The sequence below is a fragment of the Manacus vitellinus genome, unplaced genomic scaffold (genome assembly GCF_001715985.3).
Source record: "Manacus vitellinus isolate BGI_N305 unplaced genomic scaffold, ASM171598v3 scaffold_8_pilon, whole genome shotgun sequence".
NCBI classification, from domain to species: domain Eukaryota; kingdom Metazoa; phylum Chordata; class Aves; order Passeriformes; family Pipridae; genus Manacus; species Manacus vitellinus.
In genome coordinates, this window is record NW_021940864.1 from 8,179,124 (window position 1) to 8,205,692 (window position 26,569).

General features: G+C 34.9%; 1 protein-coding gene across 1 annotated transcript in view; it reads left to right on the forward strand.

The window, feature by feature from the left end:
• USH2A (usherin) overlaps nt 1–26,569 on the forward strand; it is a 378,483-nt gene that overhangs the window by 49,994 nt on the left and 301,920 nt on the right. The window contains exons 11-14 of the mRNA XM_018085136.2: nt 8,953–9,148; nt 12,407–13,048; nt 18,693–18,876; nt 23,965–24,128. Coding sequence (XP_017940625.2) covers nt 8,953–9,148; nt 12,407–13,048; nt 18,693–18,876; nt 23,965–24,128 — 1,186 coding nt within the window. The remainder of the gene's footprint in view (nt 1–8,952; nt 9,149–12,406; nt 13,049–18,692; nt 18,877–23,964; nt 24,129–26,569) is intronic.

Sequence of the window (26,569 nt, forward strand, 5' to 3'; positions counted from 1 at the left end):
CACCTTCTCACTGCATTTTATTTAAAAATGAGCTCTTGTGGATCCTCTTGTATTTTCATCCCCAGTTCTGTAGTGGTACAGGTACATGCCCAGTTTGACTCAGTGCACCTTCACATTGGTGCCTATGCATTGGTGCATATTCTGAGTGACATGCAAATTTAGCACAATATGTTTTTTAAAATAACCCCTTGTAGTACAAATAACAATTATTTTATAATTTTCAGTCTTCTGAAGGTGATGCTTTTTGCCAGCAACATAGAAATGGAAAAAAAAAAAGCTTGCGAAATGCAGATATCATGTTAGGACTATTTTTCAAGATATAGGAAGAGTGAAAGCAAATGTTAATTTATATGCCCATGGTTTGTGGTGAAATTTTAACATAAATCAACTTTAGATGTGATTAATAATAAGAGGAAGAGTAGTTTACAGAAATCACTGCTTTATACTGCAGTATACAAGAATGTTGATGAAGCTTGACTATGAAAGTATGAACGGGGAGATAAAATGGGAAAAATGGGGGAGACTGTATTGCTCAATAAAGCATCAGTTGCTGCAGTAGAAGCAGAGCAGGGAGAAATGATTGAGAGGCATTAAAGAATAGATTAATAAGGCTGGGGCCTAAAGGCTGAAATGAATTACATGAAATAGGAAGGCATCATTGAAGGAAGTGTTTCCAAATTTGACCTGTGGAAGATGGAATCATAAGGAATAAGGACCCTACTCGTGAAAGTTAATTGTCACATCACATTCATAATTTTCAAGGAAATTTGCCAGAAATGGGGCAGAATACACTTTTACTGCATAACTCACCACTTTCTTCAGGTCATCAATATTTTTTTCTTTTTGCAAAGTGCCACTTGTGTCACTAAGTTCCAGGAGGTAAAGAGTTCCAAAATTAATCCGTTGAATCACAAATGAATCTATTGAATCACACAGATAGAATATTTACTCATCAAATACAGTATTATTCATGTAGATAGTTTACAAGATGGGTAGAAGAGCTTACTGTAACACGGTTACTACCATCTCAGTCTTTTGGACTGATCATGAAAACTTTATGCCTGTTCACCTTTTACACTCTACCCTTGGTGAGCAGTGCACGTAGGTATGTAGCATTTCTCCCTTGCATAGTTTCTCAGTTCTCATATATCTGAAGATCATGCCCACTTAGAGATCAGTGTGTGACTTCATTTGTATTTTAAAGTGCAAACTAATATATTAAAAACTTCAAAATTTTAACTTCATGGCTTATAGTAATGAGTAGCATTTTAGAAGGGTGGTGTAGCAGTGCATTCATGAGCAATTCATTAGGTGTTTTTGTAGAGAGAGATATTTCTTTGAGACTGGTGAATACAAGAGACAATTGTTACAGCCTGATAAGCTGTCCACTTCTTTTCTGCTTATCGACATTTAATCACTGTAGAAAAGATGGTTGCATCCTCTTTGTGAATGTTTGTCACAAAATATTTCAAACAATCAGAAATCCAGATGAACTATTTGAGGTGGTTGAGTTTTATGAAACTGAAAGAAGAACTGGCTGCCTTCTTCCCTTTTCCCTAACCATTCACACATGAGAAAATTCTGCCAGAATACTACTGATGTGGTCATTCTTGCTCTGTATAGAGAGCTGGAGATTAATTTCTTCTGGCCCCTATACCGCAATCCTTTACTCATTTTCCCGTGCTGCTTTTTACCCAGACTGCTCTACAAATGCTTATGTATTCAATCAGGCATGGCAGTTTGTAGTCCTTTCATGATTCTATTATAATAAACCATATATAAAGCTGGGGAAAAAAAGCACTCTTTTCCTGGGCATTTGTTTTTAGGCAAACCTGGAAGTGCTGCTATTGCTTTTACCTAATCTTTGGAAGTACTATTTTGGTCTCAGTGAATTTAGGTATCTTTCTTTACTCAACTTTGGATGACTTTTAAAAATTCACTCTTGACATCCAAATAAATATGTATCATGTACTTATTGTTGCAAGGAAACGGTATTTTACTGCAGAGGCTATTGTTCAGAGTTGCAAAGACTTAATTGCCTTCTGTCAAGGTGGCAGCTGTATTGTCTCATCTTGCAAAAAAGCTCTTTCTAAGGCAAGAAAATGAACAAAATGTTTGTTACTGTTTTCTCTGAAGAGTCAAATGAAAGCAGATTACAGTGCTACCAGGTAACTTTCTGAACAGGCTTCAGATTTCACCTTTCTGTACACTCTCTAAATATTTCTTTTTTGAATTTCTTATTTTTTTCACTAAGAATTTTGAATGCTTCATCTAATTTTATTTTATACATAGTGAAAGGCTAGCTATGCATTTGTGTGTATATATATATATATATATTTTAAACCAAAATAGTATTTCTGTTTCTGTTTTCAGTTCTGAGATAATTCTTTTATCTAGAATTAGAATGAGCATTCCACTGCTCTCACTTATCCACCTACACTGTTTTCAACCCGTTTATTGTGATTGACAATAAATAAATAAATGAAACGTGTGTTACGAGGGAAAAAACATAGATTAGAGCAGTTAATTAAGGGCATTTTGGACAACAGATATACCAAATAGAATAAGGAATGTATAGGATGCAAATGTGTGAATGAAAAGCACGTGCATAGTGGAGTCCATAAAAAATCAAGTTATAAAACCCTGTGTGTCCTCTGAATCCTGGATTTCCCTTCATAGAAGGCCTTTAATGCTATTGCTAAAGTGAAGTGAAATGAGCTTTATATGTTACATAATTCCGTAGCTTTATTTCTGATGGATTTTTTTACAGTAGAAATCTTTGTTTTCTGTGGTAGTTTTTTATTTTGGGTATTTGGTCCACTCCCACCCCTTGGAGTGTCGTGAACAGAGGGTAAATGGCTCATTGTACATTTTGAGTAAAAGTAGTAGAAAGCTACTGACTTTTGAAAGTCATCATAAGCGATGACAAGAAGAGATATCAGGGGAGTGCAAAGGAACTTCATTATTGCTGCTTATTCAATTTTCAGTTCCCAAAGCTGACATACTGAGAATACTCTCAGGTATTTGGTGTCAGACCATTAACCTATGTGTGTGAGCCAGCACACCGTACAGTTCTCATTTCCTAAACTGAAGAAAAGGAAAAGAAAATAAAAGTCCTCAACCCCCTTGCTCCCCCCTCCCACTTCCTGAGATTGCAGACAACTAGATGCTGGGGTCCTTGCCAGATTTGCATCAAGTGAGAAGGTAATGAGAAGTATATAATTAGCATTTATATCAAAAAGGTAGAACATTGAGACTGGTACCAATCAATTGCAAAACTGGTGATGGCAGGATGAACAGCAAGAGTTTCATGCCAGACCTGAATATACCTCTGAGTCTTGCAATGCCCTAAAACTTGCATTTTCAGTGGGTCAAGGGAAGGTGCTTCTGCCCTGGTAAATAATTGAAATCATAATGACTCAGCCAATCACAAAAGATTATTTTTGTCATGTGTTTTGGGCTTCAAAACTGGAAGTTAACTTTGGTGAAAGAAACTTAGAAAGGTGTCAGCATTACTCTTTTATTTAGTAACATCAAGGCTCATCTCACATTTATTCTCTGGAATTGGAGAGACTTTCTGGTTACTTTTCTGGCAGTATGTTGCTTCTATTACAGACACCAAAGAATAACAATTTGAAATTATAGGCATATCTAAGGGGGAAAAGGTGGTTTTAACTTTCAGGAAAACTTAGGCTACCTATTTTTTTTAGAAAACTCCATTTTATACTTTAAGAATACATACGGTCAACAAGAGCCGAAGTAGTCAGAAGTTATGTTTCTGATACTGTGATACGTCACTAGATGACTGATGTGGCTAAATAAATATTTTGTGGTACTCAAAACAAAAATTGAGACAATTCTTTGGAATATGTCAACCTTTGTCCTGTGTGCTTAAATCTATTTTTAAGTCCTCCTATCAGTTTAGTAACTGGACATCGGGAGAGTTCCTGAACAGGCACCTCTTGGAATTTGTGATTCTAGATGTGATGTGTTAGATTAAAGTGTTCTCCAACTAAAAAGCGGTATCACTAGTGTCTAAAGCAGTGTGAACTGCTCAGTATATCTGAAATTCAGAAACCTTAACTAGTCAGCTTCCTCATTAAGGACAATGATGCTGCAGCTGTGATTTGTGCAGGAGAAGGTTTCTTGCATAGGTTTTGTAACTGTTTACATTCAAGGATATAGGACTAATGTGTATTTCATACCTAAATTATAAATGGCACAAGGGATATATGTCAACTCAGCATCAGTGATTTTCTGTATCAAATAACAATTGTAATTATGAGGTCCCAAGATACACCACCACTTGGTAGTAATGCTTGGCTAGGCTCATTTTCATAGTAACCCATCTAGACAGATATTTTCCATAAGTGATTTAGTACCAAGATGGTAATATTAATACACAGGCTGTTTCTGTCTGCTTACTGTTTGGATCAGAACCAGGCTTCTCAGACATAAGCAACAGGAGAACAGATTGCTTTCTGCTGTTCTATAACCAGCATAAATAAAATATTTTTCTTTAAATGACAGATAGCCTTTGAATCAGAGAGAGAAGGGGGAAGGTTCAGTAATATCTCCAGTATACAACTGATGAAATCCTGGGTAACAAAATCTTTAGATATTAGTTGCTACCAATATTCTCACCGATATAATAGTTTCCAGAGTAAGCTGGGTTTACAGAAATAATAATAGTGATAACAGTAATCACTTAGTTTCATATTTCACTTAGATTTTTGTGTAGAATGCATAAAAATACGTTACAGAAATGGCTCATTCTACCCATTTTGATGTAGATTTCCATGTTTTAACCTGTGGTACCTGTTTCTGTGGCATTATAAATATTTGTCAGCTTGTACAACTTCTTTGTAAGAGTATTCATTGCCAAGCATTTCCCAGACTATTTTGGTGCTTCTCTCTCTCTGCCTGTAAGAGAAATGAAAGATACTATTTTTCTATATTTTCCAATTTTAAGCCAAACTTTCCCCAAATTAAGCCCTATTATTATTATTTGTATGTGAAGATCTCCAAATGGTTTTGTTGGCTGGATCCTGGGGAAAATTTGAATTTTTCAATTGACCAGACAACCAGACATTTCTCCCTCATTTGAAGAGTTAGATTTATTCTTCAAGCATAATTTTTTTTAAAGCTATTAAGAGAAAGCTTGGGGACATACATTTTCTGCAACCAAATGTGATGAAAATTACTGCTTCTTGTAATAGCTTGACATGAAATTATGCTGAACATACTGGTTTCTTTGCTCCTCTTAGCACTTAGCAATCTACACATTTCACATGTTCCATCAGGAAAGAGCTACTGTTTGATCACAATTAGCCTTGGATTTCCATGTATTCAGGATAAGAACAGCTATATTGGATGAAATGAGACTCATCTAGCACAGTATCCTCTCTGATAGTTACTATAAGCATGATCTTTCTGTGATATACTTTTCTAGATTCCAGTTGTTTATGGGTTTGGGACTTCCTGAGACAAATTCAGGGTTTTCATCTGGGTGGCCATGTTTGGCATCCACATATGGAATTAATCTAACTTATTTTTTAATGCAGTTCCAAAAAAGTGTATTTTTCCATACACTTGTACTGTATACGCTTTCATTTTTTTAAGTTTACTTTCTGATGATTTCCTGGATGTTCTACCTTATAAGTGAGAAATAATGAATATTCATTCTGTAAACCATTCATGATTTTATAGCCATGTATTCCCTTCATCTTAGTTGTCTCTTTCCAAACTAAAAAGTCTTCAGTCTCTTTTTGTTTGTATCTTTGCTTATTCTACTCACTCTGTAACCTCTTTTACTTTAGAGAAGGTACCCAGATATACAAATTATGCAAAGGGTTGATACACAATGGATTTTTATTACACAGTGAAATTTTCTGTATACCTTTCAGTTCTTTTCCTAATAATTCCAGTATTCCTGTCACCTTTTTAAGAGACTCAGAGCTTTCAAATTATTTGGAGGGGAAATGGAACAGCTTTAACATCTCCTTTCTTGAGTGGAAATAGCTAATTTTGGACTCATTACTGTCTACCAATAGTCAGCGTTGGTTTTCCCAGGCATAAAGTTTGTACTTCTTGATGTAGAAATTAACTTGAATTTTTGATCATCCCTTTGGTTCAGTATATATGATATTTCCAGATGTTGTTGACTTGAAGAAATGCAGTAGAATCATGAAGCATGATTTTTCTTTGGAAAAAATACCAATCTTCTTCAATATATCAAACATGTTTTAATTTCTAATAGAATACAGAATAATAATACAAAAAAAGCCTATTAGATCGTAGATCTTGGAAACTTCCTTACAGCCTTTTAAGGAGATTAATGTAACTTTTATAATTTTATTTCTCTTTTGTGGATACTCATTTAAGCAAGTAATATCTCGGTAATTTTATATTTTGGTTCATCTAGAACTTTAGTTTCATGTTTAGTCACTTTTTTGACGATAAGATTTTGCTAAAATATTTTCTTTTTGACATTTTGGTTTCAAACCAGTCTTAAAAATAATTTCTAATATAGAAAGGTAGCACTTCTTTCATAGTGAAAAGCTATTAAATTCTTTCTTTACAATCTCTGTTGTGGTTCTCTTTCCTGAATGCTACACATAATTATAAAAGCATTAGTTGGTGATCTACTTCAGCTCAAAGCAGAATTGTTGTCAGTGATAGATCCAGTCAGTCATGATTTTGTCTGAGTAAGTCTTGGTACCTTTGGGGACAGAAATTCCACATCCCCTCTGGGGAGCCTGTTACTGGTGCTGCACTTTCCTTTTAGTGAAAAATTCTGATGTCCACTCTGAGTCTGCTAATCTTACTACTTAATTATTTATTCCGCACAGTGATTCTCTAGTAGTCTTCCTTTGCTTCTGACATTTAAAAAACCTTTTGTTTCCTTCATGCTTTAGGCATGTTGCTTGTTTTAAAAGCTCATTTTTGTATTGCCTTATTCTAGTTTTAAAATTTGGTATTGGTTATCCTATCTTACTTAACTTCATTGTTTTGATCCATTTTTCACTGATTGAAGATGAATTTTTACATGTAATACTTTCCTTCCTGTGGTAGCCTTTGGAGTAACTTTAAAGACTTTTAAAGTATGAGTTGAGTGCTATTGTGTAATCTGAGTATTCTGTGGTCACTAACACAAAATATTTCTTTTGCAGTTATGTATTAAACTAGGGGTTTTTTTCATTTAGAATTAAACTCAGAGTTTCTTTTCACATGTGAGTTCTCTGATGAATGGCTGTGATGCATGACTGGGTCTCTTATAATACCCTAAATATCTAGATCAAATCCAGTCTAAAAGGGAATTAACTTAAAAATCCTTGTTGCTGTGTTTTCTGCTATTGTGGTCTTTTAACTCTTTTTGTAGTTGCTGTTGTCTTTTATAAAAAAAATATTGTCTTGCCTTTTTCGTATCTTCATCTTCCTGAAAAACATGGCTGATAAATCGGTAATAGATCTCTATCATTAAATCATATTGAAGAGATTTTATGGACTACAGAATCCTTTTATGAGGAAGGGGTAGGAGTACATGCTTCTCTAACTTTCAGTATTTTCTGCACTGAGAATTTACTATTAGATGTTGAAATACTCTATTTTGTCTTGTAGAATTGAATGTGTGATAATAGCATTTATTTTAAGTGGAACTTCCAAGTAGCTTTGTCTCTCCTTTCTTTCAGCTTTGCTTGACTTATAGATTAAAGATGAAAAAGGCAACCATTAAGAGAAATTTTTGTTCTGGTAGCCCTTTAAAAGCAAAGTACATTGAACTACAACTGTTGATGTCGTTGATGAATGCAAGTTTTGAATCACTGTACTTTTTCATATTTAGAAATATTTGTGCGGAAAAAAAATACACTGACCCAAAGAAAATTACTTATAATTTTTAGAGTTTATTGGTTTGCTGCCATCTGCATTTTCCAGAACATTTGAGTTAGAAAAGTTAGTTTTTGTTCCTTTATTATGAATCCCAAACCTTTTGCCGTTTCACATCTCCTGTATCCTAGTGTGCTTTGACTTGCTGTTTTTTGTCTGTGTTGTGCATTAACTGATGCCTTTCATTAGTTTCTCCATCCCTGTGCCATTGCCCTTTCCCTGTGGTCGGTTTTCCCACCAAATTGGAAAGTGATGAATGTAGAGATTGTTGGTTTGGGTTTTTTTTCTGGCTTTCAGACATTGAGGTAGCTTTTCAGGAACCCTTTAATCTTGCACAAGATGTGAGACATACTCCCGGATCATGGTCCAGGAATAACATAGGATGTGTCAACTCCTGAATAGCAATGCTACCCATTTAGGGAGTAGGTGAAGACCTCCACGGAAGTGGAGTATTTTGAACACCAGCCGAACCATGAAAAGACGGAGAGGGTTTCAGATACTGAGCTGTTGGATCACATCCTTCAGTAAAGGAAGAGAAAATTTATCTTGGATGAGTAATAAGAAAGGAAAATTTTCAACTGTGCTTCATTCTTACTTTCATTCTTACGTTTTCTCTAAAATAAAGAAGCGTATGGTCAGAACAAAAATTGCAAAACTTGACCTTTGAAGATGGCAGTTCTTTGCAGTAACTGTGATTCAAAAAAGTACTATTTGGTTTAATATGTCACCATTTATACAATGCAATTTTGTAAATGTTCTTTGCAGATTCTCTGTCCAGATGGCAAATAGGGTCACATTGTTTATTCAGTTATTTTTCCCTTCTGTTTTGAAAGAACAGGACTTTTTAAACTCTATTTAAAAGGCGAATAGTTACACTCTGTTCAATATTTATCTTTTTTCCTCTCTCTCAACAAATTAAAAAAGTGTTACACAGACTTATATTTTTTTTCTGTTCCATTTAAAATTTTCTCCTCCCCAGCTCATACTCTCGCTCTTGTTGCTAATGAATGTATCATCTAAAAATAGATAATGTTCATCACTCTATAATATTTTGTATCTTTCTAGATTGGAGGCCAGTGTAATTGTAAGAGACATGTGTCTGGCAGACAATGCAATCAGTGCCAGGAAGGATTCTACAATCTGCAACAGTCAAACCCTGATGGCTGCAGTCCCTGTAACTGTAATACCTCTGGGACAGTCAATGGAGATATTACCTGTCACCAAAATTCAGGACAGTGCAAGTGCAAAGCAAATGTTATTGGTATGTGTAATGCAAGAGTTCAGAGCCATTTTTCTTGTTTTCCTTGGAAATAAAACACACTTGATTTCTAAATGAAAGGTATAGAAAACTTCTTTGCTGAAGGCAGATTATAAAAGTGAATGAAATTAACTGTTGAAAAATTATTAATTTAATAATTCTATCAAACTACAGCTTGAAGCTTAGTTTAATCAACCCTTTAGAAGTTTCTTTATGGCATAGCTACATTAGCTTACATGGTTCCATACTAATAAGTCACAAAAATAATGTAATTTGCTTACTGCATAGATGTTTCTTTTAGGAAATTAACACTTTTTCAAAATGTTTTATGCTTAATGACTTCTAAGCAAATCGTTTCCATGCTAGTTTTCTTAATAGACCAAAATAAATGGATTTTTTTCTCAAAATATTCTGTGCTACAGGGTCCTTTGTGATAAATCTATCAATTTTTTTCTATTATATTTCTTTGAACTGTTCCTATGAAATGCAAAATAAGTCAACATAATTCCACAGATCATGTACATAGCTAGGGTTAGTTATCAAGGGCCACATAATTTTAATTTTGTAATTCAATGCCAAGCTGATTATAATAAACTGCTACCTTCTGTGTTATTTATCATTTTTTTTACAAGACGTGCTTTTTTGTTTGTTACTCCCACAGGTATTTTTCAGAAATTAGATTTGATTATAGCAATTTATTACTTCCAGCATATTTGAGGGGAGCCACAGCCACATAAGGACAAAATTTATCAAGTGCCCAAAATACACAGTATATATAATACACTTTGAAATGTTGATGTATGGGAATATTATGCAAGGAGAATTTCCTGATAAAGTGAGCCTTGCATGGTAACTGTACATGTCTCAGACTATACATATGTCTCAAAAAGAAAAAATTCTTTTCTACTTTGTTACTAACAGAATTAGTAATTTATTTTTTCTTCGGCCTAACCATTGTTCTAGGTTGCATTAATAATGTTTAAGCACACGTTAGTATACTTGATATTTATATACCATCATTTGTGAATGTTGACTCATTTGTAATATTGTGAGTCTTTGTTTCTTTTGGAAATTAGAAGAAAGAAGTAAATTCAGAATAACAACAAGTAACGGAAACAGCTCTAAATAGATAGAAGGCTGAACAATTTCAGTCCTTTTTCCTGTGGAATGGTATGCTTTTCATGCAATAAAAAGGGTGCTAAGAGTAAAAAATAACCTCTGTGCATCTTAAACCCACTCTTTTTTCAAGAAAAAGGACTTGAGAGCATTCTTAATTATATATTCTTTGCTCACATTTCATGTTTGCACCTGTGAAAACCTCTCTTAACTCAGTGGCAATTTGGCAGACAAGAAATGCAGTCTGGTTCTCACATATTTGGTTGTCTATATATTAAACATTTTATTCCCTTGATAAAAACAGTAAGAATTGTTTTTATTTTCACTGAAATAGTTATAAGAAAAATGTGTAAACCTGTGCTTTCTGTACTTACCTGTAACAATGGTGAGGGCTGTATTTATGCAAGTGTTTGTTCGCAGGATAAAAACCTAATTCTTTCCAGACTAGATTCTCTTTGTTTTCCAAACCAATTGTAAATAAGCTTCGGTATATTGAAACGTGTGCAGCAAACTTTAACAGAGAGCTTTCCTCTTTGGATTTCTAAATTGGTTTTTAGAGCAATCTGTCTATTGCCATTTTTATCTATTTAAGCAAACATGATAACAGAAAAATGCAACTATGGACTGCAGTGTTATGAAACATGAACTGTTAGAGTTAACACAACTGTTAAATCTTACTAATGATTCTATCACCAGTAAAATACATTAGCACCAATAATTTTATTAAAGTAGGTCATTCATCTAGAATAAAAAGGTAGAAGAATGTGAATTAAATGCCAAGCGTGCTAACTCCCCTGTACTTGTTAACATTGAATGTGATGCCCTGTAGGCCTTCCTCAGTATCGTTAGGAATAGATTACCTGTCAGGAATATGTATGGCATATTCAAATAAGCACTGCGCATATTTTTAAAACTGATATGATATGAATCCATGTAGACCAATTTTAATAGTTCAAAATGAGTCATAATTCTTGTTAACAATACAGTTATTTTTAAAATTTGCAGCAATAGTGGTCCTTTTTTATTTTCCTTATTGAAATTAAATGATATGCCTTAGGTGAGTCATTCATCACTGTTAAAGGAACTTGCCTTCTGTTGGAGTTTTTGAGTTTTATCCATATATATAATGCGTTCCCTACCATTTTTAGTTTTATATTTCTACATTTAAGTTGCTAGATGCATTTTTGTATGGTTTTGTATTTTTTAAATGATGACGATGCTTTGCTGGAACATTGTGTTTATATTTTCCTATGTGTAGCAATCGAGTGGTAGCTTCATAGTGAAGGATTTTCCCATTGCAAGGGGAAATATGTAGCTGAATTTGCATTTTTCGTATAATAATCTAGTTTGCTTTCTTGTAATGCACATTTTATAAACTAACATATAAATGCCATCCCTTGGGGCAGGGATAAAGCAAGCATTGACTTTGAAAACAAAGCTAATAAAACTACAGGATGAAGCATGACAAAACCAGTTTAGATTTTAATGTACTGCAGGAGTTAACTTAATCATAATTTAGATAAAAATATTTCATTTTGGATTATGGAAAACATTTTCTGCTTTCAGTAAGGGCTAACAGTAAACACTAACATAAATGTAATCAATGGTAAAACTGAAGTATGGTGTTAAGTAAATCATTCGTTGTAATTAGTCTAATTTGTGCTGTCCTAGAGTATATTTAATGTTTTTAATACAATATATAAATCTATTATCAGAACATATTGAGAGCCCAGTGCAATTCCCCGTGTATTGCATTTCTACAATATAGGGTGAAGAGTTCACATAAGCATTGATTGTGCAACAAGTGCTGTTCTAGGGGACAAAGAGATTAATTCTAGTTTGTCTTAGAAATGTTACAAAGAATCTCTGGCAGAAGTATCTTAAATTGTATTGAGAGGCCAACAGAAATGCATTGCTTCTGAAACAAATTGGAAAAGTAAACAGATTTTTGGGATGCCACAGTTATTCAATTGATTGGTGCAGCCCTGTCGCTCCTGTTAATTATGCTGGTGAAGAATATTAGTCCTTCTTTTCTCTTTTTTATTTACACTGAAGTATAGTATACTTACCCTTTTTAAAAACTGAAATTAATAGCTTTTCAGCTTTTTCCTTTTTCTTATTATTAATACCTTTTTCTCCTTCCAGGTCTTAGGTGTGATAGTTGCAATTTTGGATTTAAGGCTCTCAGATATGCTAATGAAGATGGATGTGAGCCTTGTTGGTGCAACAGCCACGGCTCAGTGAACCAATTCTGCAACCCTCTCTCCGGGCAGTGCAATTGTAAAGAACGAGTGAAAGGGCTTCACTGTGACACCTGCATGGACAACTTTTATGGGCTGGATGGAACTGGTTGTAAGGCTTGTGAATGTAATGCTGCAGGGTCATTTTCTGGAACTGTGTGCGATGCAATGACAGGGCAGTGTGCGTGTAAACCAAATATTGGAGGAAGACAATGCGACCAATGCCTGGATGGCTACCGCAAAGTACAGAAGAATCATTCCTTTGTTTGTCTGCCGTGTAACTGTGATAAGGCAGGTACAGTGAATGGCTCTCTGCTTTGTGACAAATCAACAGGACAGTGTCCTTGCAAAGCTGGTGTAACTGGCCTTCAGTGCAGTCAGTGCATGCTTCATACGTACAACCTCAGCGTGAGCAACCTCCTTGGCTGCCAGCGTTGTGACTGTGACGCTCTGGGCACATTGGCAGGAACAGTTTGTGACCCCGTTTCTGGACAGTGTGTCTGTTTGCCTCAGCGCCAGGGGAGAAGGTGTAAGGAGTGTAAACCAGGTAAGGAAATTGGAAGACAATTTGTTTGATGTAGTAAGTTTTGCTTTTTTTGTTATCATAGTAGTTCCTACAGTTTTTAGTATGTGTTTAGACAGCTTCATATCTGACATCTCTGATGTATATATGTTATTGTGTTTCCATTTCTTCCTAACTGTGTGAGTGAGCAGGAAGTATTAATGTCCTGATCACCATCAAATATTTATTCTATTTCCAGAGCTTATATAATTTGTATTATTAGTGTTTTTTCAACATGTTCAAAATAAGGCTAGGCTAGTTCTAGGTATTGAAAAAATAGACAAATAATCATGGCCTGTTCACTCAATGAGAGATAAATTGGCATAATTTAATGAACAGCAGCTATCCTCATAATGAAAAATGTGAATTTGGAAGGCAGAGTGCAATCTCTTCAGGAAGGGCACTTCATGCAGAAAGCTGAGCATGGTGGGAGGCACAGAGATGGTTGCTTAAACTTTGATGAGGCTGGCAAACGTGCCACTTAGGGAGCATTCACCTGCCTTGCTGTGTTGGGGATATGCTGGCTTTCACAAGGACTGCTCACAGTTTGTCCCTGCAAGTAGGTGATATTGCAGTTGCTACATATCAGTTCAAGATTTTATACTATATTATTGTAAACAAAGTTTAAATGTTCATTATAGGTGGGAAGCTCTGTAGTTATATTTCAATGTTTTTGTTTTAAAAAGTAGGTGGGTAAAGTGAAACTATAGATAATATTAACCTACCCTTCATAATAATATTAAGCAGATAGATTTAGTTCAAGTTAAATACATATGCAATTTATTCAAGTAGCAGGTCACATTAAAAGGTACATTATAGCTCCATTGGTTTTAATATGCCATTCAATAATTTGAACAGAGGTTAAAAAAGCTGCTTAACCTCCATTAAGTATTTTTTAAAATGCTTTCATTTAAATTATTTTAGGTACATATACTAATAAATAAGGCAGCATTCTGTTTTTCTTAGTTCCTCCTCCAGTGCTATTTGACCTGTTAACCCTCTGTAGCAGCCACTTAATCAGAGATCGGCAGAGGAGTGATGTCAAGGCTTCCTGAGTCAGTGACCGCCCTTGTCCTTGAAAAAGAAAGGCCAGGGTTTATGCAGAACTAAATGGTTTAAAAAGGTTTAATTGATAGTACGAACAGACTGGTTTGTAAAAAAGCTCGCATGGCACTCAAAGGAATACTTCCACAATAGTTCCTATTAAAAAGAAAAATAATTTAAAATGTATTTTTGTAAGGATTATTTTTAAGTTTTCTAACTAATAACTATAAGCATATATGTGCTGAACGCTGAGCTCTCTGCTGCAGGTGAAAGTGTAAGTTCTTATCATTGTAAAAGTGCTTTATTAATCCTAGTGTAGCACAGCAAACTGCACTATTTTTGCTATTTTAGTGTTGATCCTAGTGTGAGCTCATTTAGATGTTTAATATATCTAACTCTTATATAAATACTCTTTATTAGTATGTTCCAAAAGAGACTTTTCTATAAAACAGAGGAGAGTATAAGAAATCTTTCATATAGAAGTATGGAAGATCTTAATTGGCTTTGAGTACTGTAAACATGTCCTATGGCTTTGTCTTGGAGCAAAGATAAGAAAATGTATTCCAAGTGTATATGTAGCCAATACAATCTAATTAAAGCACACAACTAATTAGTTAATACTGGCAGCCCTAAAACCATGCTAGAGACTTGTTAGTGTGTTGGGACATTTCAACTATGTGATGCAAGTTTTCTTAGTGGAATAAAGGTTATATGTATTTTATTTTCTTATTCTGTGTAATTGTAAGTCTGTTTTAGTTAGTAGTATTTAAAATAACATCCCATTGTAGCATATTTTTATGTGCTTTGATAAAATTTGAGAGGTTTCCAAAAGTTGCCAAAATCTTAATGCGGGAAGAGTTGCCAATGGAGAAAAATTCAAACCAGATGTAGTTTTGGGAAATTGTTTTATAATGAGATCTTTTTCCTTAAAACTCTTTTTGGAGCCTTCAGCTATGCCTTTAACCTATTAGGCTGTATCCATGACTTGTCATCTTCCAGTTTGTTCTCATACAAATAACATTTTGGTAGATTGCTGTACATTTAAATTTTTATTTTTTTTTTAAACTAAAGGTGTATGGAAACCGAGGGACACTTCATTCTACATGAAACAAAATGAAAGAGCAGTTTTGCCTTGTATATAAACTTGCTTTCAAGATTCTTCAATTGCAGTGATTGAGGCAGGATCTTTCTTGCCCCCAAATTGCTGTGAGCAGTTTGTCCCTGTCTCATTCTGGAACTGTGTTGCCATGCCAACTGGGATTTGTGCCATACAGATCCTATTCAACAGGTCTTGGATCCTGTTATGAGAGCAGAAAAGCTGTAAAAAAAGTAATATTTTAAGTTCTTTACTTGGTGACCATAGGTTTTTATAGAGCACTACGTAGTATGGAAAAGATATAAGCTAGCATGTAGGATGTGTGTCTGGGCACCAGTGCTGAGTTTTTGTGTACATACTACCTCTCTTGGCCAGAAAAATGTGAATTACATTGTGATAATATTGTTGGTGTGCTTAAACATGCATTTTGAAGCACAGTCTGTGATTAAGAAATGAGTGTTACTGCCACAGTTGGTAAGCATGTAAAAGTGCTAAGGAATTGTTCGTGTGTTCCTTTTCTGTACAGTAGGAGAAATAGTAAGAGGATTATTAAAAAAGGAAACTGAATACTTTGCTACGACTTTCATTCTTCCTTATGAAGAGTATACTTGATTGACAAATGTGATCAGTTATGGTTGAATTGGAAAAAAATCTGAAAAAGAATAAGCATAATACTAGTTATATACATAGATCTTGTAGAGATTTGCAGTGGCTGTCTTAAAATTGGAAATTAGTTCTATTATACAATAGTGGATCCTTCATAAAGCAACTTTTATGAGCCCTTCTAACCTTGGTGTAAATTAAGCTTGCATTAAGTTGTTTCTTACTCTTTCCTGCCAAATTCTAGGTGGTGGAAGTAAATAATAATAGTAACAATTATGACAAACAGCATGAATTTGTAATCTCATGTCTCTTCTCTTTTTGTCTACATTAATCATGTTAATTTACATATAAATTAGTTGGGGGAGGAGATTGCTCTCATTTTCCAATCCCTTACTTTTAATTTTAAAAAAAGTTTTACCTGATACTTCTGAAAAAAAAAAATGTGGTAGTATCCAGAAAATTAGTTAACTTTTAGAGCATTTCTGAAAGATTATTATAAAAATATCATACCAAATCCTTCACTGCTCTACAGTGGTTTAGGCAGCATGATGTTAGGAGAGCCAGGATGTTTAACATTAAGGTATAGATTCTTTATAATTATGAATTTCACTCTTATGAAAAAAGCAATATATGCTGCAGTGATCGATCCTGCTCAGGCAGAATTAATTTATTTTCTAGAGATGTGCTTATTTACCCATTATAGTCTTTTCTTAGAAATCATAGAATAGAATCATAGTTTCATGCAAAATTTCAGGTGGACAATGATCTGGTTTAGCCTGAGTGCTTATCATTTACTGCAACTATAAACTGGGTTCTGAAGAAATGCTTTGACCTTCTGCATGCGTCCAGGCTTAAACTTGTTTGCTACCTTCGTGTTACGTTCTGTGAGTGGAGTCGTTCATTGTGCTCGAGAGTGACATTGCTGGGAAATGGTCTCCTCTATTTATGCACAGGATGGGCACTGCACTGTGCAGACAACTGCAGTATGAGATAATACATGCTGCCTCACTAATAACTTCAAGCTATTTGGTCTCTGTGGTGGCTCAGTTTGGGGCCTCTCTGGAATAAAGTGCCAACAGCATGGTTTTTTATGATGCGAATGTATGTTAACTGGAGACTGATATCACTTCACTGTCCACTTGAGATTTATCTCACTGAGGACCAGAGGCTAAGTTTGAACAAAGATTTGAGCAGTAAAATTCTAATGTTTTCAATTTGTTTAGTTCCTCTGCTATTTGGATATGAGCTCACAGCGCAACACTGCTGCAAAGACAGAGAATACCACCCTAGGGGTGTATATATAGAGCTATCTCTTGTAAGACAAATAATAAGGCCTTGGGCAATATGACATGTTACAATATAATTTTGGGCGCTTTATTATAAAGCAGGACATCAAGAAGTTATTGGACAGCAAATAATATTCAGTAACTGAGAACATGACTAAGAAACTAGTGATTGAACTTTACCTGGAGAAAGGAAAGGGCAAGTGCCTGAGAATACTGTGTATCTCAGTAACATTTTTCTATCAAAGTTGTACAATAAAAATTAATAGTAACCATCTGACAGATAGAAACTTGTATCAATGGCCCTATCTTAGGCTTCATTTTCCAAGATAGGTACTTGTTTTTGATTAGAGCCTGTTAATACCATGTCACCAGTATCCTTTGCAGAGCTCTCATGCTTTGCTACATTTGTTGATATATTGTACCACTCCAAAGGATGAGGGGGGAGGGGAAAGCAGAGCAATCTGTGGGAAAACCCCAGTAGAATATTTATTACTAATCAGGTAAAAATAGAAAATAATTTGGGAAACTTATGAAATAATATATTTTACTGGTATGCCATTGCTTGAATTGTCTACTGATCAGAAAGAAATTAGTAAGAATGGAATAAGTCCATACATAGCAAAATAGGTTATGCAAGTGGTACAGCATCATTAAAACAGTGTGTGTAAAAGCTCTCTCGTTGGAAATTTCAGGTGAGGCTGTGAATAATGAGTAAGTTCTTCAATGACCAGATTAGAGCTGTATAAACTCTATCTATAAACTGTATTTATCAGTGCTCAAGGCATAGATAAAGATTGCTTGCGAGGGCAATAGGATGAAAGATAGCATAGCAGAAGCATACCAAATATACTGTGGGGAAGGTGAAGTGAATACTCCAGTTCATAATTGGAAATAATGCAGGGAGAAAAGGATAGGATTCAGAATGAAAGCTTTTTAATGGCAGATAAGTAATTTTTTTTAATCGGTTTTTCAGTTTCTATAAAAGTATTTGTGTTCGATACAAGCTCTGTGTTACAGACGACTAAAATACAAATTTTACATAGACCTGGGAATACTCATCAAATGGAGTTTTTCCTAAGAAACATGATAGTGTTTCAAGGATTAAGCCAACCATTAGTTGAGAAAGATTTAAGAGACTTTCTTGAGAAAATATTTGCATTTCTTATGTTTTGCAGCTGGCCATTTTCAGAGATGAGATCTCAGACTAAAAGGGACAAATATCTGTTCTCATATGTTATTTTTTATGTTTCTACTGCTAGTGGTGCATTCATTAGTACCTCTCATGTCCTTGGGTCTTTACTTTCCCCATAAACACATTAATGTACTCCCCCTATTTTGCATTTGCTCTGTCTAAAAGTATAGAGAGAATAAAAAATTGGACTTGGCAAATGGAGAATGAATAATAGCTTTGCAAAGTGCCAATGAGAAAATCTAGAAGCTCAGCTGTGAAGGAAGACTACAGTGCTTTATTTGAGTCGACACATGTGTTACCTAAGCTTCGATTCTGTTGTTTCATTCCTGATTTCAGATAAGTTGATAATAATGTTACTGTGTTCACTTTTTGCGTATCATCTATTCTCAAAATCTCTTTATTTTCCAGGTTTTTATTTTTCTCCATCCAGTGTCACTGGCTGTCTGCCATGCCTGTGCCACATAGCTGGTTCAGTGAATCAGATCTGTGATAAACTAACTGGCCAATGTAGTTGCCAAGATGCCTCTGTAACAGGACAGACGTGCGAACGCTGCAAAGAACTTTATTTTGGATTTGACTCTGAAACAGGAAGGTGAGTGTTTCTTTTTTTTACAGGTCACTTACAATCTCCTTGTTACATTTTTATGATAGTAATTTGGTCAAAGATTTAGTGACAATGAAAAGATGTGTTCTAGTTACCTTAATCCTTTGAGTTCATGTGTGCCCTCTGATTTACGTGTGATACATTATACTATTGTCTGTGCTCCCATGAGCTGAAGGAAATAGAAATTTTGCCACAGATTTAAGTAGAAACAGCATGAAACCTGTATAAGACTAATGTTTTCTAATGTTATAGCAATTTGGTAATTGTTTCTTTACATTTTCTCTGCATCTTCAGTAAGGTGTTTTGTTTTCTGAAGTGTTAATTTTTGACAATTAAAATGCAGATAATGTGCCATTCTTATAACCAATGATTGCTTTTGTATATTTCAGGAAGATATTTTAGTTGGGGAAAAAAAGGAAAAACTACATATATCCCTGTGTTTCCAAATTTCTTTTGATAACAATACAAATACTCACTGCACCTTTACTCTTAAAAATCTGTTTTTCTGAAGCAGTGTATTCTTTTTCAACATTTTGTTATGTGCTACAGGGTAAATTGTTTATCAAATGTAGCCTGGGGCCTCTAGGTACATTGGAATTATATGGATACGTTCCCTGCAATGTAAGGGGCAAAACATATCTATAGGTACTGCACTGTTCTTCCAACGATTGCCCTATATTTCTTTTCCAGGATCATCTTTCTTGCTTAATCCTCACAATCTCAATTTCCTTTTAAATATTGTCCAGAAAGATTGTACAGCTCTATTGCTATCATATTTTCATGCAGACTGATGGTGTTGTTTGGTTATATTTTGTAATTTTGCCTTTATAAACCCCAAACCAGACAGCACAGGGAGAAGCAAAATCTGTACAATATTCCTCTTCCTGTGCTCCTTTCCCCCTGCTAGCGTGGGGTAGACAAGCTTTTAGGCAGTGATTATAAGTGTCATCTTGCATATATTTGACATTATTCTGCAGATTTTTCACTTTAACTTTTATATTACTGTCACTCATTAGAGATTTTTAAAATTATTTTTTACTGTTTCGGGTCATAGAGGCATCTACTAATGGTCATAAAGTAATCTGTAGGAATAAGGACTTCCTATTTTCACTTCCTGTCATTTCTAATGGTAAGGTATAAAATCTGTGTAATATTAAAGTTCCCTTTTAAATATATTTTCCTTACTATTAATGATACTCTTTTTTAGTTACTTGAAATAGATTCTCCCCACCCCCATTTTTAGCAGGTGACAGAGACATTTGTGTCTGCATTAAGCAATAGCTTTTCTGAATTAGATATTGGCCTTCAAATACCTGCTTTTTAAACTGTCTTCTGAAATTTAAAATCTGAAAATATAAATTATCTAGATCCAGACTTTGTTGTAAGGATAAAAGTTTTTACAGTTCTGGAATTTAAATCAGAGTTGGCTTTAATGCTTTAATACTTGTTAATCCTCATGACAGTATTGAAGACTACTCTGGTAGTACATTAATATGATTAACCTGTGTTGCATATGCTTGGCTTCCTTGGTTGTCATCTACTTGGACAATGCACCTCAGTTCCTCAGGCAGAAATGTTTATCCACTGAAGATGATAATGCAAGTCTTTGTTTATTAATCTATTTTAATAAATTTCTTTAACTGTTAAATATCTTCATTAAAAGGGTAATATACCTTTTCTTTCTCCATAAAGTTACCAAGTCATTTAACCCATCCTTGCTTCAAGTGTCTTTTAAGGCTTCTGTGTGTGCAGAACGAAAAGGATGTGAGCTATCTGTAGTGGCAGAGGTACCTGTCTTTGTACAATAGCACAAAAGAAGCAAAAGTTATGATACACAGATTGTGAAGCTTTAAAATTCTCCCACTCTGAGGAATGTATATTTGAGCTGATTTATTTTGTGGTGTTTTAAAGATAAAACATTAACTCCATGTTCCTTAATGTATTTGAGGTTATGAAGCAGGAAAATTTTCTTGGCAATTAAAGAATTACAAATACTGTGTATTTGCAGCAGTCTGAGCAATCTGTAATGGGTGTGGGCATCAGCACACATTTGTAAAGCTTTACCTCTGTATTGTTTACTATAATGAACTGGTCAATGAACATCACAAATTGTTTATATATATGTATATATCTTGACAGATTGCTATTTATGAAATCCATTTAGCAAGTGAGGTTTTCCCATAAGGATGAAAAATGAAGATTTTAAACAGATTGCTGGAGAGGCTCTAACTGCACCTAGAGAGTCAATGTAATAAAGGTTTCTCTATATTAATATTACAAAAACCATTTATCCTCAAAAAATCAATATTGCAATTCATCTTGGCATGACATTTCTCTTTCCATGTTTTAAAAGTCTGTTTTACTTGATTATATATAATTCTGTTTTAACAAAACTCAAATATATTTGACTCAGAGTACTTTGAAAACGTAGCATTTAGCAAGAATGCTGAAAATATTTCTTACATGATTAAAAGTTACTTATTTTTTAAAGAATTAGTTATTATTTTTAAATCATTAATTGACTGATTCCTTAATCTTGATTGAAAAACATGAACTATGCATAACAACAAATCCAATTCTGGTGTTCTGCAGTTTAAGAAAATTATGAATGTGATTACACAAAGATAATGTGTAATCCTGTGGAGCAGAATATGATGAAATATATGCTGTTATTTGCAGGATCTGGAGCCTAATTCAGTATAGGTGAAAGTAGGGAGCCTACACTTTTCCTAGAAGAAAATGCAACAAGCAGAAAGAAAGAGCCCCACCCCACCAAGCACTGAAAACTGTCACTGTGACTGTATATGTATGTGAGTTTGATTATCTCATGTGTGTATGATAATGAAAAGTGCAATAAAGAGGAAGCCCTTATTTTTAAGAGGTGCAAAAATATACAAGAACAGTAAGAGAAGCTTGTATTTTTCTGTTTATCTATTGAGAAACTTTTGTTAACACCCCCTCAACTAAATCTTCATGTAATGAAATTTTGAAATAGTAAAATACTGTCTTACTGAGCAAATAATTCTGTCTTTGTTTTTTTCTGTAACTAAACTGTTTTTTTAGTCATGATGTTAAAATACTCTTAACAAGACCTCTATTTAAAGGGAGATTTGAATACACTGTCTACAGATGAAAAGACTTAATAGAGTTTGAAAAAACTGCCCTTTTCTCTTGACTGTAAAAGAGAGCAAACTACAGTATAGTGGTTTCCAGGAGAGAATGTATTTTATTTATTCTCAGAAGGATATTAGTCCATAAAACAAATTTGCAGCTTATTTTGCAGCTTTAGCTTTTATCAGCCTTTTTAAGGGTGTTGAATGATTCCCCAGGAGATCACACAGCACGAGCTGCTGTGGAGTAAAGGAACTCTAATACAGTGAGCTCTGTGATAGGCAGAAAATGTATGTGAAGAGTTTTCTTAAGCTGGTTTAAAAATCTGTCACATTTAATGTCTATTTCACTGATTATTGACCTGAATTTTAGTGTCCTAATGTGAAAACAGTTTCCACCTTACCCTCCCCTTTCTCTTGCCTTATAAAGCTGATATCTAAATTATAACAACTCACTTTTATTTCTACTTTCATATAGGTAGAAAGACATGGTCATGACTGGGAAAACGGCAAAGTAACTTTTGTAAAGGCACCACCATGTATTTCCTTAGATCTGGTGAAACTGGCCAAGGGAAAATCCACAACATATAAATCAATGACTCTCATCTAGTCTTAGGGTTAGCAGAGTAAAGGGGGCATAGCATGACTGTCTCTACCTTAGATCTCTGAGGTCTTTTTGCTGATTTATCATCTTGGGACCCAGTATCTGGAGTAATTTAAGATTCCCTTGAAAGTAGGTTGCTTATACCTGAGAATTGGACTTTTCCAGCTCAGAGCAAGGGGAGTAAAGTGTAGACTTCCCGGTGTGTTTTAGCGTCACTGTATAGTCCTATGTTTCTCCTAGTCCTTGTTGTTTTTCAGAACTCTTTTAGCCTGCAGCAATTAAAATATAGTGAAATTAGAATCTAAAGTATGAAGTTTTGTTTGCCATTGTTGACTTTCTGTTACAACTAATAACGGCAGTCTGTATTGCAGTGGGTAGTGTAACAGTGTTTGCAGTAATTTGCTTTGCTTAATTTCGGACATGTTCCAAGTCTTTGAATATTTGCACCATCTGACATCAGTATCCACACTATAAATGGATGTCAGTGGGGGAATAGTGTATCAAGTGAAGAACAAGTTGATCGCAAGAGGTTTCACATGCAAAAACCAAAGCATAAATTAGTCCTGGACATATTCTACTGATGCCACAGAGAGTTACAGAATTGAAATGTGGCATTTGTGCGATAGCAATGCTTTTACACTTTTTGTTCTTGTTAATTAAAAAATAATTTAATTTGCACATTTAATTAATTATTCTCTTCAGTTATTTCCAATTTTGTCCATCAGGCTGCAAAGAAATGGTGCTTTCTGTTATAATATTCATATTTCTGGTTTTTTGTTTCCTGTCACTTATTTAATCTGATGGTTTTTTTCTCCCAATTTTGGTCACCATTCATTCTCCTTTATTCACAGCATGCTATTTTTTTCAACTTCAAGTTGCCTTTGTGGACAACAAATTATTAATTGATTTTTTTTTTTCCCCAATGAAAGGCTAGTTTTCACTGAGGTAGAAGGTTGCATATTTTGTGCAGAAACCTCTGAAACTGGTTACATGTGTATCACTGAACTCTGCAGCTCTCAAGAAAGGTTGTGTGAATAAGGCTGGAGGACTGAGTGCATAATGTGGTTATTACCAAACATTATTATCTAGTTTGTGTATGGATCAATATATATAAAAGCTCTTTAATTCTAAGCCATTTTTATCTAAATTAGAATATTATTCTGGCATTGAAATGTTTATAGTAGGCACTGTTTCTGTAATTTTTTTAATCAGACTAATAGATTTTCTGCCGTGTTTCAGACTACTGAACTGTTTATGATTTTTTAATTAGGTTACCCAAGAATCTTTTAAACAAAACCCTACTGTGCTTAACTGAAGTGTTAATGTGTTTTGATCACTTCCTTGATTTGTTTTTGTTTATAGATGTCAGCACTGTAATTGTCATCCTGCAGGAGCCATTAGTGGGACTTGTCATCTTGTTACTGGACAGTGTGTTTGTAAACAATTTGTAACTGGCTTGAAATGTGACAACTGTGTTCCTGATGCTAGTAATTTGGATGTCCACAACCTATTTGGCTGCAGTAAAAGTAAGTGGATGTTAGGTCTTAAAAGCATGTCTTTCAGATTAAAGTTTTATATTGATTTAGTGAGTTTTGAATTGGGTCAGCAGTACTGAAATTGGGTTTTACTCCCCCCACAGCCCCACATAGATTTGGTCCCTAAAGTCTGAGTGATTTTTACTGTGTCTTACGACTGTTTTCTAGAGAGACATACAAAATGCTTTGTGTCATGCACATTTTCTGCTTGCAGTCTAAGCAAGGGGAGAAGTAATGATCCATATTTCCATTGCACTTCCCACCATGTTCTTTGCAGTGACCAATGCAGAGTTCACCTTTCAGTCACATGAATACAATGGTATTGATACCACTTGAAGCTTAGCCCTCTTTGGTGCCATTGACAGAAGGCAGAGGAACTGCCTTCAGAAGGTCTGAAGAACAGAAGGTCTGTTGAAAACCACTTCCTGGTGATTAATTCAAAATCTGCTCCTCAGTTCAATGTAGCTTTGCCTTTTTCCTCCTGGACCTTTTTTTCAGTTAGTTTGGGAAAATATGTGATACGGTGTAACAGAGTGTGAGAAATTGGCATGTGTGGGGTGGGGCTAATGCCATGTGGAAGGTCAGATAATCATAGAATCAGCTGGGTTGGAAGGGACCTTCGAGATCATCAAGTCCAACCCTTGATCCAGTAACTGCTGTGGTTACTAGACCATGGCACTAGGTGCCACATCCAGTCTTTTTTAAAAAATCTCCGGGGACAGAGAATCCACTACTTCCCTGGGCAGCCTATTCCAATGTCTGACCACCCTCTCTGTAAAGAAATTCTTTCTGATATCTGACCTAAACCTCCCTTGGCACAACTTGAGACCATGCCCTCTTGTCTTGCTGATAGTTGCCTGGGAAAAGAGACCAAGCCCCACCTGGCTACAAACTCCTTTCAAGTAGTTGTAGAGAGTGATGAGGTCTCCCCTGAGCCTTCTCTTCTCCAGGCTGAACAGCCCCAACTCTCTCAGCCTCCCCTCACAGGACTTGTGCTTGAGTCCCTTCACCAGCCTAGTTGCCCTCCTCTGAACTGTAATGAAACAAATTGCAATGAAATATCTATACTTCTGCCCTTGCAGTGAGTCTGGATACAAAAGAGGTGGCACGATTTCACCCTTTATGTTGTAATTAGTCAAAATTAAATGTTTAAATTTGCCCACCAGTGCACAGTCTCCAAGCTGGCAGGGATTTTAAAGAAGCAGAGGATAAAGTATATGTGATAAGAAAATTCAATTTTTAAGTTGTCTTTGCGTCAATGGTCAGAAATTGGCGTTGAGGACATCATGCCATGCAATGCCAAACCATGGGGTAAGGATCTCAGCTAATTCTGAAAAAAACTGTATGACGTTTTTTGACACCTCCAGCTTACTGCTGTACCCAGTTAATAGCCCAGTCTTGGAAGTCAGGTAACCAGTGAGTGAGGAAGTCTGTAGATGCTAACTGGGCATTTCTGTCAGTAGGCCTAATTAGTAATGGCCATACTGGTAATACAGTGACAGTCACCTCTGTAGCCATGTGTAATGCAACAAAAGGGTTAGACATTCCCAAGTTATCTCTGGAGTATGTTTCTGGATCCTCCTTCAACAAAGTATTTTTTTTTCTTTGTGTTCTGCATGGGTATTTACATGATATTCATCACTGTGACGTGTGATTTAAATCTAATCTATAGATTTACAAGCAGAGATGCACATGCACAAAGTGTTTCAAGCACACACAGCTCTCATTTTGGTACTAGTTTGTATTTCATTGTAAGTCAGTTTAAATTTCAAATAATATGCATTGCAGAATGTACGGCATTATAATTATGGATAGCATAAAGAGACTGATTTGTTTCCAAAGATGATTTTTTTAGCTCTCCTCAAATTTTGGAAGTGTTTAGACACAGTTTTGCTTTGCTTTTCCCTATACTCTTCCATAGAAGGCACAGTATCTATTCATTGTGCAGACAGTTGATTGGCTTGTTGTTTCTTTAAAAAATGTAAGATGTTTCAACTGAATGTATAATAATAATAATACATGGCACTTTTATGATGCTGTTCATCTTCAAAGTGCTTTACAAACATAAGCCAACCTACTTATTTATGTTGGGATATACATTGGATAAAGGTCAATAGCAATTCAACTCTAAAATTGATTAATAATAATATGACATAGATAAATAATATCATAGATTTTAGTTAGATAAAAATACATCAGGCAGTATTCTAAATGACAAGCGGAGTCCTCTTCTGGACATAAATGATATAGCAATTACAGTCCTTTGCTTATTCATACCAAAATATTTTAACTTGTTGCACAGATATGGAGCTTTGCCTAGCTTGATATTTGTGGTTATTTTCACTGCAGAACAGTATTTTGTTGACATATGCCATTACTGGTTCTGAGTCTTTGCCAAGGGAAGCGAATGTAAGTTGCTACCCCTGTCCAAC